Source organism: Crinia signifera, chromosome 7 (assembly GCF_055691185.1).
Source record: "Crinia signifera chromosome 7, ASM5569118v1, whole genome shotgun sequence".
NCBI classification, from domain to species: domain Eukaryota; kingdom Metazoa; phylum Chordata; class Amphibia; order Anura; family Myobatrachidae; genus Crinia; species Crinia signifera.
This window is the reverse complement of record NC_139223.1, coordinates 141,438,249-141,450,844: the sequence shown is the minus strand read 5'-3', so window position 1 is coordinate 141,450,844 and position 12,596 is coordinate 141,438,249. Positions and strand designations below refer to the sequence as shown.

At 43.8% G+C, this 12,596-nt stretch overlaps 1 protein-coding gene across 1 annotated transcript; it reads right to left on the bottom strand.

Annotated features, from left to right (window-relative positions):
- Positions 1 to 333: 333 nt before the first annotated feature.
- On the bottom strand, positions 334 to 12,162 carry MCM6 (minichromosome maintenance complex component 6). The gene is made up of 17 exons (XM_083153882.1): positions 11,941 to 12,162; positions 9,062 to 9,208; positions 8,861 to 8,971; positions 8,489 to 8,738; positions 8,041 to 8,206; positions 6,737 to 6,882; positions 6,256 to 6,406; positions 6,025 to 6,166; positions 4,797 to 4,938; positions 4,027 to 4,134; positions 3,793 to 3,948; positions 3,405 to 3,533; positions 3,161 to 3,322; positions 2,833 to 2,959; positions 2,432 to 2,587; positions 2,202 to 2,341; positions 334 to 1,053 (listed from the first exon to the last, which is right to left on the bottom strand). The coding sequence occupies exons 1-17, from the start codon at positions 12,045 to 12,047 to the stop codon at positions 934 to 936; spliced, it is 2,460 nt and encodes an 819-aa protein (XP_083010008.1). The 5' UTR covers positions 12,048 to 12,162; the 3' UTR covers positions 334 to 933.
- Between the last annotated feature and the right edge of the window lie 434 nt (positions 12,163 to 12,596).

Sequence of the window (12,596 nt, the reverse complement as noted above, 5' to 3'; positions counted from 1 at the left end):
ATCTGTGTATCTTTTAAAATGTGTCAGTGATTAATGAGTGCAGCAACTAGGTTGTCTGGAAAATGTGAACTGTTGGTAGCTCTCGAGGGCTAGGGTTGGCTACCACTGCTATAGACAATATCACATCTTCAGTTGAACTCTCATCTTAGCAAATTTACCTCAACAGCATGCACAACATAACCTAGATGGAGCAAATGTTTTAACTGACTAAAATAGATGTACACGTAGTACGATTTCACAGGATACCTAGAAAACATGCACTGTTCATGTTCCACAAGGACTGAGAAGTGAGCTAAGGAATACAATATTATGTGCACAACAAAGATTTATACAACAATGTTATATATTTTCAACCAATCTTCAGAATTTAAGAGCAGTATAAAATGAGCCATGTCAGCATGTAAAACAGCAAGATGCACAGGATAATTACACATTACAAGATACTAGGTAAAACAGGAGACGCTTGTTTGTAACAACAATAAAAGGTATGCCTTTAAGGTCTACCAGTTGTTTGGGAACTAGTGGGGCAGTCATTTGAACAAATTCACTAGGTCCATTCTTAAAATCGTGCTTTGCTTAAAAATAGGAACTCCACTCTCGTAACAAAAGGTCACAGCATAATTTCCCTTTAAGAAAACGGTTAGTCTGAGACACTTTTCCAGCCGTAGTCTGCGACAACTTTCATTGCAGAGAAGCTTCATATACAGGTGGTATAAAATCAAACATCCTTGAACAGCAGTCACCCTTTGAAATAGTGTCCAATAAAAGCAATGTGCCTAAAATCGGCTTGATAATTGGTACTCAGCATTGTTGATCACTTCATTGGTGACATATTTGCAGCAGTTTTGAAGTTCCAGGTAAAGTCCAAAACTTAAGCTTGGAATAAAGCTTAGCCTTTCGTGGGAGGAAAAACAACTAAATATAATGCAGGATCTAGTCCTCTAGTACATAGTTGGGATTGACAACCAAATAAGGATCCTCTTCCTTTGTGGTTTCCTCCTCATCAGCTGATCCTTTCAATCCAGTCTGTGATAGTTCAATCAAGATTTGATCCTAAAAAAAAACACAAAAGCTCAGTAAATAAGCATCTTTACACCAGACAATAGGATGGAATTCCAGCCAATTCACAATGTGAATGCCTGGAGTCCAGTGTAGAACAGAATACACAAATATTATCATCTAAATACAGCTTTAATAACACTAATTTCAGCAATTAGAATACAAAAAAAAAAAAAACCAAAAAAGTCTCTTAATTTTAATTTAGTAATAGACTGATTAAGAGTTAGTTTTTTTTTTAATGGGGGGGGGATCTATAATTTATTAGTGATCTATATTTTAATTGGAGCTGAACCAATGGCTAATAGGAATGAGATCTACAAATGGCAAGTACACATGGAGCGGCTCACGGCAAAAGGTCCGCCAATCACCGCCCCAGATTGGGTCACATCCCATACGCCAGCTAGTGAAATCTGGCGAGTGCTGGGATGAATGAGAGCCGCACCATCTGTAGGATGACAACACTTGTTACACATAATGGGACTTACACACTGGCGATTTCAGGGCATTTTCTAAGCAATCTCATTAGATTGCTTAGAAAATGCACCTACATCGCTCCATGTGTAGGGGCAATAGTGATGCACGGCCCAGCGTGTTGCTTCGCCCATCCATTAATATGCAGCAAACAGGATATAATTCTTCTGATCACTGTTCAGGGCCAGTGTTCTCACCGGAGTACACAGCGCTGACACATCACTGTGTGCTGAGCAATGTACATTGCTCAGCAGTGTTTCTCCATTTGTAGGCCCCTTATATTAGATCCCAGATTCTTAAATTCTATCCTCAGGACCCTACAGTGCATGTTTCGCAAAGAACCAAATAAAATTAACTCCACCTGTAGCTCTTTTAAAAAAAAGAGATCAGTGTGTAACGAATGCCCCTGTGTACCGGCTATGTGACCTGGAAACCATGAACTGTGGGGTCCTGAGTGGAGAGTTTGAGAACTAGTGTTAGAGAATTAGTTTTTATTTCCGGCATGGGGTTTTAAGATGACATTACACTTATGGAAAAGTGAAGATATTTTTGTATATAAAACATTTCCTCCTTTCCTGAGATGCGAAACATTACTTGGGGCAAGTTCTTTAAACTTCTACATTTTAATATTTAAAATATTGATGTCGTATTTGAGCGGATCTGTTACTCACATAATGGACAAGCCTCTGAATAACCTTCTCGATTATTTGCTTCCGGTTAACAAGTTCCTCTTCCGAGTCAATTTCAGATTCAATCTCCTTCAGATACCAGTTTATGAGCTCACTTTTTCTCTGAGACAATTCATCCTCATCTGTATTGAGAAACATATCAATTAGACTGCCTCATCCCCCACAGTGGGTTCAGAATATACATGTTCTATGGAAAGTGTCCAGATACCAACCTTCCCCCTTCCGCAGCTGCAGGACCAACAAGTTGGAAATCCGCTTATATTCTGTGAAGCCAAGGCGGAAGGATGGTTTAGCTGCAGTCTCTTGTGGCTCACTCTCCGCGTGACCGTTTATTCCATTCACATGGCCATTGGGTATTCCAGCATCTCCTAGGATGGGATAGATTAGTACTGTGTAGTACTGTGCAGTGGTTTAATCAAAACTTTTAGGGCCAAATGTATCAAGCTTCAAAACTGATAAAGTGGAGAGTGAAAATCCACCAGCTCCTACCAGTCATTTTTCAAATCATGTTGGTAAGATGACAATTAGGAGCTGATTGGCTGGCTGTTTATCACTCTCCATTTTATGAAGCTTGATACATCTGGTCATTAGAAACTAAGACCCCAAATCTCACCATTGACACCATCGTGAATCTCTTCTATGGCTTCTTCATCCTGATCCAGGTTCACATCCGGAGTTTCCACTCTAATAATAGATTTATTCAGCAACCGGAACGCCTCTTTTACATGTTTTGGTTGCACCTGTAATTAGACAGGAGAGAACAATATATAATATCAGGTTTTCAATTAAACAGTACTTAACATTCAATATTGTAATAGGAGGGAGATAATCGCATCAAATTTGTCAAAAAGTGTGTAGTTCAGGTAACAAAGGTTAAATTTAAAACCAGTGTAATGACTAGTTGTGTCTTTCGGATTGATTCTTAGCGGCCTGTCACTCACCTCATCACTGCAGTGCATTCTGGCCATTGCCTCGGACAACCGGATCATACTCTCCAGCTGCCGAACAGTTATCCTCCAGGCTGACTTGGTAACGCCAGACCCATCCCTCTGACGCAGACGCTTGTATTGCTCTACTATGAAATCCTCAGATTCTTTAGAGATCTGTTAGTAAATAGGGAAACTTTGTAAACAGAATGATAGCCAGTGGGATGGCCGGAACAGAAGTAATTACATTGATAATTACCTTGGGTTTGAACTGCCGAGCGAAGAGCAGGTATCTGCGGACTTCATCAAGAGTGTAAACTCGGTCGATAGATTCTTCAATCCTAGAGTGCAGGTCAACAATACGTCGAGCAATGGCGTAATCAGTCACCTGAAAACATCACAGGTTAATGGAAGGCAATCATTAAACATGAAATGTGACCTTTACATATTCTCCAAATGATTAAGTTTGAAGTCCTTCACTGATCAAATAGTGTATAGGACATTACATTCCGGGCTCAATGCAGCAAAAAATTAAATAAGGCTTTATCATTGCATCGATGCTACACCCTACACAGGCACAATGATTATTGACCATTTACGGGCCTTGCAAAAAACACAAAACCCCCAAAAACCAATGCAGTTATTACCTCATTACATTCATCAACTAGGATAAAGAAGAGATCGAATCTAGACATGATCGGAGCAGACAAGTTCACGTTCTGTTTTAGGGACTTTGACCTGTCATAACGACCGCCAACAGGATTTGCAGCAGCCAAGATAGAGGTCCTTGCATTTAGTGTGGCCTAGAAGAGAACAGAAGTCAGGATTCATGTTGAACAAAGATTGATCACTGCACCTGGAGCCGTTAGCAGAAACTTTACCTTAACACCAGCTTTGGTGATAGAAATGGTTTGCTGTTCCATGGCTTCATGGATTGCTACCTGGTCCTTGACATCCATTTTGTCAAACTCATCAATGCAACAGACACCCTGTAAGAGATGGGTCCATACAGTTAATATTTTGTCAATTTAATAAAAACTTAACATAAAATGGACCAACTGCAGAAATACAGGAAGCAGACAAGTCACTTGTGCATATAGTCTTACAAATTTATTTTAATAATAAAAAAATAAGTCAGTATATATATAGCGGTGAAAAAAAAAAAAAATCAAACTTTATTTGGACTAATCTCCTACCGGGTTTGGTATGATTTAAATACAATCAAAATCCGACGGCCAAAATACCTACATCTAACATATACAGGTCAAAAATTAGACACGTTTTTCATATTTTTTGGGTCTGTATGTTGACATCGCTCGGCACATTATTATATTCCCCCTCCATGTCCACCGGGATGGTAAAGTATGTACAAGTCGGTTTCAATGAAAAAAAAATAATTTTGGTATTTTGACTGTCGGTCAATGGTTGTCGGTATTTTGATTGTAGGTAAATTTAGCACATCCCCTCCTACCTATCAACCTTAATGTAAGACAGGCATAGTAATGGGATTATACTTGATAAAAAGGTTTGCTAAACCTAAGAACTAGAGGTCAGAAACCTCACTTTATATAAGCATCAGAACAAGCCAGCCACATATCACACCACAGATCCTTAGACCACAGCCATAACGCCACAGAGACCGAACACTTACATTGTCAGCCAACATCAGGGCTCCGGCTTCTATCACAAATTCGTGAGACTCTTCATCCCTCACAACTGCCGCAGTCAGACCTGCAGCACTGGATGCCTTCCCGCTTGTGTACACTGCCCGGGGGCTAAACTCCTCAACATGCCTGGTGGAGGAGAAGAGCGGTTATGATGCTACAAAAGAACGAAAAAAAAAAAGTACACAATGGCACTCCAGATGCTAGACATTCTTTAGGAAGAACCTTAAGAGAGGGGGGGTATTCAATGTAGGGTCACGACTGTCTTGCTGACCTGACAGCCGTGACCCCGTCCCGTTCTCAGTGGGCTCGACTAACTTTGCAGGCGGGATTCAATGTCCCGCCTACCGAGCACAGAGAAGGGGGCAGAGCCACGAGAAGGGGCTGGAAAACAGCGTGCTGTGGCCGGGAGCTCATCAATTCCCGGCAGAACGTGCCCGAATGCTTGTGAAGTTAGGCATGTTCTGCAGAGATCCCGGTTCAATGCTGTCAGCATTGAATAGGGCCACACCGCCATTTCCGTTGGGAATGGCGGCAGGAGATTGAATATCCCCCTCAGTCTTTAAACACTGAAGCAATTCACAGGTGAATGCAGAGTATGCTGAGCACAACATCTGAGAACTTTCTGCATTATAGAAGACTGCACCAGTGCTATCCAATACCTAGTACTCAATGTGAGAATACAACACAAAAACCGTCACTTAACCATTAAATGCTATGAAGAACCAGATTACTTAGCTGTCACAAAGGCTGTATGCAGTACTGCACAGTGCAGTTTGACCCACAACCTTTACAGGAGTTGACAGACTGCAGACCCTCTATGCATCTACGTAGAAAACAGAAGGGTCTTGGGAACATAGACTATGCAGTTTCCAAAGCAGGGGTGGTCAAACCTGTCTGAAAGATCTACCAACAGATTATGTATACCAGACAACATGTGGATCTATAGAAGGAATGAATGCAGCATGTTTGAAAATGTGACAGTAATGACTACAGCTGTGCACCAGCTCAGTGATCTGGAAAATGTGGACTGTTGATAGATCATGAGGACTGGTTTGGCCAGCCCTGTTCGAAAGAAACAGGTGCATAAGCCCTCTTGAGCACAATTTAATTTGTACCTCAGTCAATTTGCTTTAACCATCTGGACTGGTAATAAGATCCTTAAAACCTGGACTGTAAAAAGAGGCATGAGCCATTCACACTCATTGTACTCACTTGAGGAACTGACTCTTGGCTGTACTCGGATCTCCAACAACACACACATTAATGTCTCCACGTAGAGATGTACCCTCCATAGTGGTCTTTGGGACACCACCAAACAGCATAAGCAAAATGCCTCTCTTCACCTCGTCATTTCCTGAGAGAGGAAGAACAGATCAAAGTAACCGCTCCATAGACCCACAAGCGGCAAAAGATAGTCGAGAGAGGGCGGGGGTGCTTGCTTACCATGTACAGTAGGAAAAAGGCTAGTGCACAGGTTGTGGTACAGGTTCTTGTCTTGGCTCATTTCAAACACCTTCTCCCATTCCTTCACAGACATCTGATTCTTAATGCTCTCTGCGGTCATGTCCTCATCGTGAAGGTCCTTGCCACCAAACTAAAATGACACACAAGTTAGGCCTGAAGGCTGCATATTATCTACTCGAGACCTAGAACATTGACATTTCATCAATAGCACATAACATAGCTCATGGTTGAAGTTTAATTTATGCATTCTAAGAACTATTGGCCTTCTATTCGGCTGGTTCTACTCCATATGCGAGTATAGTACTTGTGCACTAGCATTGTGCCATTTTGATTCCCTGCCCAAATGGTAATCTGGATTATCAACTAGGTGGGGATAAATTTGCCGTCCTGAGAGGAACTACATTTAGTCCAGAAACACTATCTAGGATACAAAAACCAAACACTTCCCCACAATACGTACTCTGGGATTTGTTGGTGCAACGTAGCAAGCAAGGAAGACAAGCTTATAGGACAAATCTCTGACACCAAGAGCTTTAAGACCACGCACTCCTTCTGCTTCGTACCCCTCTGCTCCTCCGACTCGGGAGCTGGTCTCAGCCTGAACACCTGCCAGGAAAATCATCGGTCAATTGAAGTTTTAGGTCAGAACAGAGCTCCAGACATCATTATATTATGTCCCAATCAGAAACCCAAAACTAATACCGCATGCACCAGGCCACAGATACCACTTGGTCAACTCTGCTTGAACCACCAAGATTTTCACAAAACAGATGACCCTCATTTGGTGTGCTTAAACTGAAAGTGTAGTGTAAATGTTTACTACATGAACGCAGTATTTACAAGGCCAGTGGTTACCAAACGGTGTGCCGTGGCACCCTGGGGTGCCTCGGAACACCTGTAGGGGTGCCCTGGCTTGGTGGTCCAGGACCAATTCAAAATTATTTATGGTCAATGTAATGGGCAAAACCAGTGCTGGTGGCTTCCAATCATAAAACATATGGACAAACAGAAGCATATTCTGTCACTCACTACACAACTGACCCTAAGGATGACAAACATTTTACTTAATTGAATATATTTTTCTAAATTACTCCATAACTTTTTTTTGACCTAGGGGTGCCACGACAATTTTTGATACTATAGAGAGCCGTGATTCATAAATGTTTGCGAACCACTGTACTAGGCTGTTTCAGCAGGGAACTGCGTTCTGCCTGATTTAAATGGACAAAATGAGCCCTGCCATTATGGCAGCATCCACAGATACAGCCTGCTCTTTGCGGTCCCTACTCAAGGACAGTGTGTCAGGGGTGGGAAGAGGTGCGTTCTGAATCACTGTGCGCACACACCCCATCTATTTAGTGAGGGGTTGGGGGCAATCCATTAAAGTGCTGGGTACACCACTGAAAGTGTGATTAAGAGGAGGCTACTCACCCCTGCTCAGAAGTACCCTACTTCCACCCTCCCACCTGCCATTCACTGGAGTGATCATGCAGGGTTTTAGAATATTACACCCACACACTGAAACACTGGCATAAAATGTATACCACTACACAAAATATATATATATAATAATAGTAAGTTTCCAAACAGCAGTCCAGGTTTTAGAGTAGATCCACAGGTACCTTAAATCAAATGACTAAACTGTCTGGACTCATGCATGGATAGCCTTAAAACCTGAACTGCAGTGATGGAGTTTAGGAAACTGCTGTATACAAACTTCTGATTGGTCTCCCCCCACCACAAAAAAGGGCCATAATTTGATACCTGGAGTAGCTAGCTGAGCGATATCTGGGACAACGATTAGAGATCCTGTGAAGTCACACCGGTCCCCAGCCTGACAGGACTCCACGGCTTCTGCTCGAAGAACTACTTCCACACTGCGTGGAATACTGCCACGGGGAAGCTCTGCCTGTGTCTCCTGGATACGGACCTGCCCAAAGAAATGCACTGTGGTTAATAAATTATATGGTGCCCTTATCAAGCATACTTATTGTATAGAAACCTAACAAAGACTCTGCAAGAGCTAAACCCTCCTCTTACATACTGCTACATCTGGTAGTTAAAAAATGGATATTTAATTAAATGCCACCACTTAAAACATTTTTGCTCACCTTACCTTCCAGTCTTGTTAAGGCGCTGAACTAAAATGCTCACTCCTGCAGACCAGTATAAGACACACATGCAAAATCCCATTTCACTTTAAGTTAATTACCTTCTGAAAATCAACAAATCTAGACTTGTTTGCGTCCAGCATGAACCTCCTCCTGTTTGCGCACACTGGGTTCCTGCAGATACTGGGCTGGGTGTATTTAAACTGTTGTTCCACATCTTTGGCCAGAGTCTGACAATCCAGGCACATAAAGGTCCCACTAACCAGCTCCGGGTGAACAGGATGAGTCCTGACAACTTGACCACTGATCCTCATAAGGGAGCCAATGCGGGGTGTGGTGAGCTCTCGGATTCTGTGTGGATATTACATGTTAGCAGTTATTCCAATAACAGCCATTAGTGCCAATTGCTATCTCTACATGAAACAATGATGTACATTGAGTACAGAAGTCAATGACAATAGAACAGATCATACTTGTGTCTGGTAGGAAGGTCTTGGAAAGCCACATAGAATTCCTTGTTCTGCGGCACATTTCCATGGTCTCTGGCAAAGGACCTCACTGCTCTACAAAGGTACGGATAGACTCTGTGTAGGGAAAGATAGAAACAAAGTGAATGATTTGCCTAGAGAGCAGCGGAAATACTCCAGCGACACAAGCATCAGCTGTTGCCTCACCTGTAGAATTCTTCCTGGACAGTGGTAGCCAGAGCTTGGTTAAACCGTTCAAGGTCCTGGAAGCTGACAAGCAGAGTGTTCCGCTCAGGACGGATCAGCTCCTCCGCATCATTCTTGTATTTCAGCTCCCCATCAACATTCTGAAACCTGAAGGTCGCCAAAAACAAAAATCAAACTCAATGCTGCGCGACAAACTTCATGTTGGAACAAATACGTTCTACACTTCTAGCAATTACTTATGCCAGTGGTCCCCAAGCTCTGTGCCTAGGCTCCCAGGGGTGCCTCAGGTTGGTGATCCAGAAGTCAGAAGAATTTTTTTATAAACAATAAAATAGGCAAAATCAGTGTTTGTGGCTTCCATTTATATAATATGTGGGTAACCAGAAGTGATTCCTGTTCCTCACCACATAACTGGACCCAAGGATAAAATGTAATCACAACTTTTATCACTTTTAAAAAAAAATGTCAGAAGTTTTCAGTAACAAACTTTTGGCCTAGGGGTGTCGTGAAAAATATTCTGATACTGTAGGGTGCCGTGATTCAAAGAGGCGGTACATACGACTTGGACGCGCAAGCGTCTCACACACGCGCGTGCCACAGTTTTCGGGTGGCTGTCTCCACTTCAGGGAGATGGGTATGGTTAGAATGGGGAGGGACGGGGAGCGCCATCAGAAAGTGACACTCGCACGTCCCCGCACAGGGGCTGTCAGTTGGCGATCCGAACCGCCAGACCCGCTCTGAATGACGGCGGCTCCATCTGTATGTCCATTATTCTCCATATCATGCAGCAGACAGCGAAGTATAGAATATTAAGGATGGTAAATCGTGAATTCCCAAAATGCTTTTATTTTATTTAATGGAAGCAAAGTAAAATAACCAAAGAACTACATAGCAGCTAGAGTAACACTTCATAGGTGCTTTTTAGAATATACTATTTGGGCCCAATTTCACCCGATTCTGGATCAGGCCAAGAAATCTGCTTGTGTATGACATCTGATCTGACGCGCGGTCCTGTACACATCCAATCTGGAGATCATCCGTGCTGCACATAATATAAATCTAATGTACACTCGTCAGCTGCACATTGTGGGTGCTTTTCAGTACATGACGTATTGCATCCGATATGCGATCCCAGACAAGACTGCAAAATCTCTCTGCAGCCAACGCGATACTCAGGCTCCGATGCAATGTGTATAGGACCTGATTTCAATTTGGATGCTCTTTTCTGCAATGCTGAGCGATCAGTGCAGTATAAATCTTGTCATCACAAGTGTTCTCACCAGAGAACGCTCGCTGGCCTTGCTAAATCGCTTAGCGCACATCGCTGGTCATAGCTGTATGCTGAGCGGTCTAGTATCGCTCTGGTCGACACATGGAGCGATTTGGCGTCGTTATCTAAGCGATCTAGTCAAATCGCTTAGAAAATTACCCCAAATCCCTACATGAATATGCCCCATAATAGATAATCATAGGCTAAGTATAGGGATTCAGTACTGTATCCCGGTGGTCGGGATCCCGGCGTTCAGAATCCCGACAGCCAAAATCCCGACAAGGGGGGGGGGGACGTGGATCGCCCCCCCTTGCGGGCTCGCTGCGCTCGCCACGCAGCGGGCCCGGTGCCTCGCTACGCTCGGCACACTCATTTATTCACCCTCCAGGGGTGTCGTGGACACCCACGGAGGGAGAATGTGTCGGGATTTCGGCGTCGGGATTCTGAATGCCGGGATCCCGACCGCCGGGATTTTAACTGCATCCCAAGTATAGGGATTCAGTCTCAGTTGTACCTAAAGCAAGGGCAGTACGGATGGTGTAATGGTTAGCATTACTGCCTCACAGCACTGAGGTCCTGGGTTCAATTCCCACCATGACCCTAACTGCGCAGAGTTTGTATATTCTCCCCGTACTTGCGTGGGTTTCCTCCCACAATCAAAAAAAAATATACTGGTAGGTTATTTGGCTCCCAACAAATAATTAACTCTAGAATGTCTGTACATGTGGTAGGGAATATAGATTGTAAGCTCCACTGTGGCAAGGACTGATGTGAATGTTCAAATAATCTCTGTATAAATAATCTATGTGCTATATAAGAAACCGTTAATAAAGCTGGCCATACACCTGAACGACCGGCATATGACCTGATCGTATGTAGGCCCTAAATGCAATTGAACCAGCAATCGTGTGCTTTAAAAGCACATATGATCTTACAACCGCAATGAAAACAGATCAGGCGGGAGGGCGGAAATCATGTATGATCTGAGGGTGGACCCCTCAGGCGCAGCAGGATTGTGCATCATACCAATTACTCATGACGTTCACACAATCCATCGCTCGACGTGTCAAGATTGTGCTGATCACTCAGGCGTATGGCCATACACCAGGATAACCTGTCTACGACCCTGATCACATGCAGGTTGTTGAGCGGTCAAACAAGAGAACGTATGTGCGTAAAAGCACATACAATCGCTCTTTTGACCATAACAAGAGCCGACAGATCAGATGTGCAGTATGTCTGATCTGAGGGCCAACTTGTACTAGGAGTACTAGGAGAATGCTCGCTAAAGATTATGTGATGGGGACCTTGTGCCAGTATTAAACAGATCACCTGCAGGTTATACAGGGCCGCATGGCAGGAAGTAGTATAGGCCAGCAGATTACCCAGGGACCAGAGGTAGGGCGCCCAGCACATCCCATCACACTGGCTCAAAGCGTATGGTAGTGGAGGGATCGGTATGGGGTCCCTGTCATATTGCACCAGGGTCCATTACACGTAGTGCGACTCATAATATACAAGGATCGCTGTCCACAGCGCACTGCAGGCTAGGGGTCCGGACTAATGTGGAGGAGGGGGAGGGGGTATGCGGCCGGCGCCGAGCACTCACTCCTCTAAGAAGTCCTGGAAAAGTTTCTGACACTTCTCGGCGACCTCATCCCTGACGAGACCTGCAGCTCCAGCCGTGGCGGCTGTGTTGGGCTCGGAGACGTCCATGTTTCGCTGCTGAAAGTGCCGCTTCCTGCTGCTCTCCCCGGGACAATGCTAAACTTTCGCGGCAAAGTCCGACGTCACGTGTTTAGTTTCGCGCCACAAGCAACCAATCGGCGACAAGGAACGGGAGAGATTTCGCGCTACTAGAGAAGGGGCGGGGCTGCGAGAAGAGCATGAACGTGTAACTCTTTGGTGTCTGGTTACAGTTCTCTGCTGGTCGGGGAGGTTAGCGCCCTCTAGTGCTGACTCCTGCTAGTAACGATGTATATGATATCCTTGCTACTCTTCTTCGCTTCAGTTGCATTATGGATGGCCATTATTAATGATGATGTCTTGGGACATCGATGGCATCTTGACACAGTATAACAGATTATCGATGGCTATTTACAACTATTGCTGACTATGGATGCACATTAGAAATCCACCATCAAATGATAGCTGAGCTGCGCCCATGGTATTTTTCACTGCAATGTTTAAGAAGCATTGCATTAAAAAAAATTCTATAGAAAATGTAACTTGTATATGTTCCAAATAAAAAGTTTGCACATGCCA

Excerpts from the sequence above, each read along its gene's own strand:
- MCM6 (XM_083153882.1), bottom strand. The coding sequence starts at position 12,047 with ATGGACGTCTCCGAGCCCAACACAGCCGCCACGGCTGGAGCTGCAGGT. Across the intron at positions 8,207-8,488 it reads GATTTGTTGATTTTCAGAAG|GTCCGTATCCAGGAGACACA; the intron begins GTAATTAACTTA and ends TTCTTTGGGCAG. Across the intron at positions 3,323-3,404 it reads CTCGGCAGTTCAAACCCAAG|ATCTCTAAAGAATCTGAGGA; the intron begins GTAATTATCAAT and ends ATTTACTAACAG.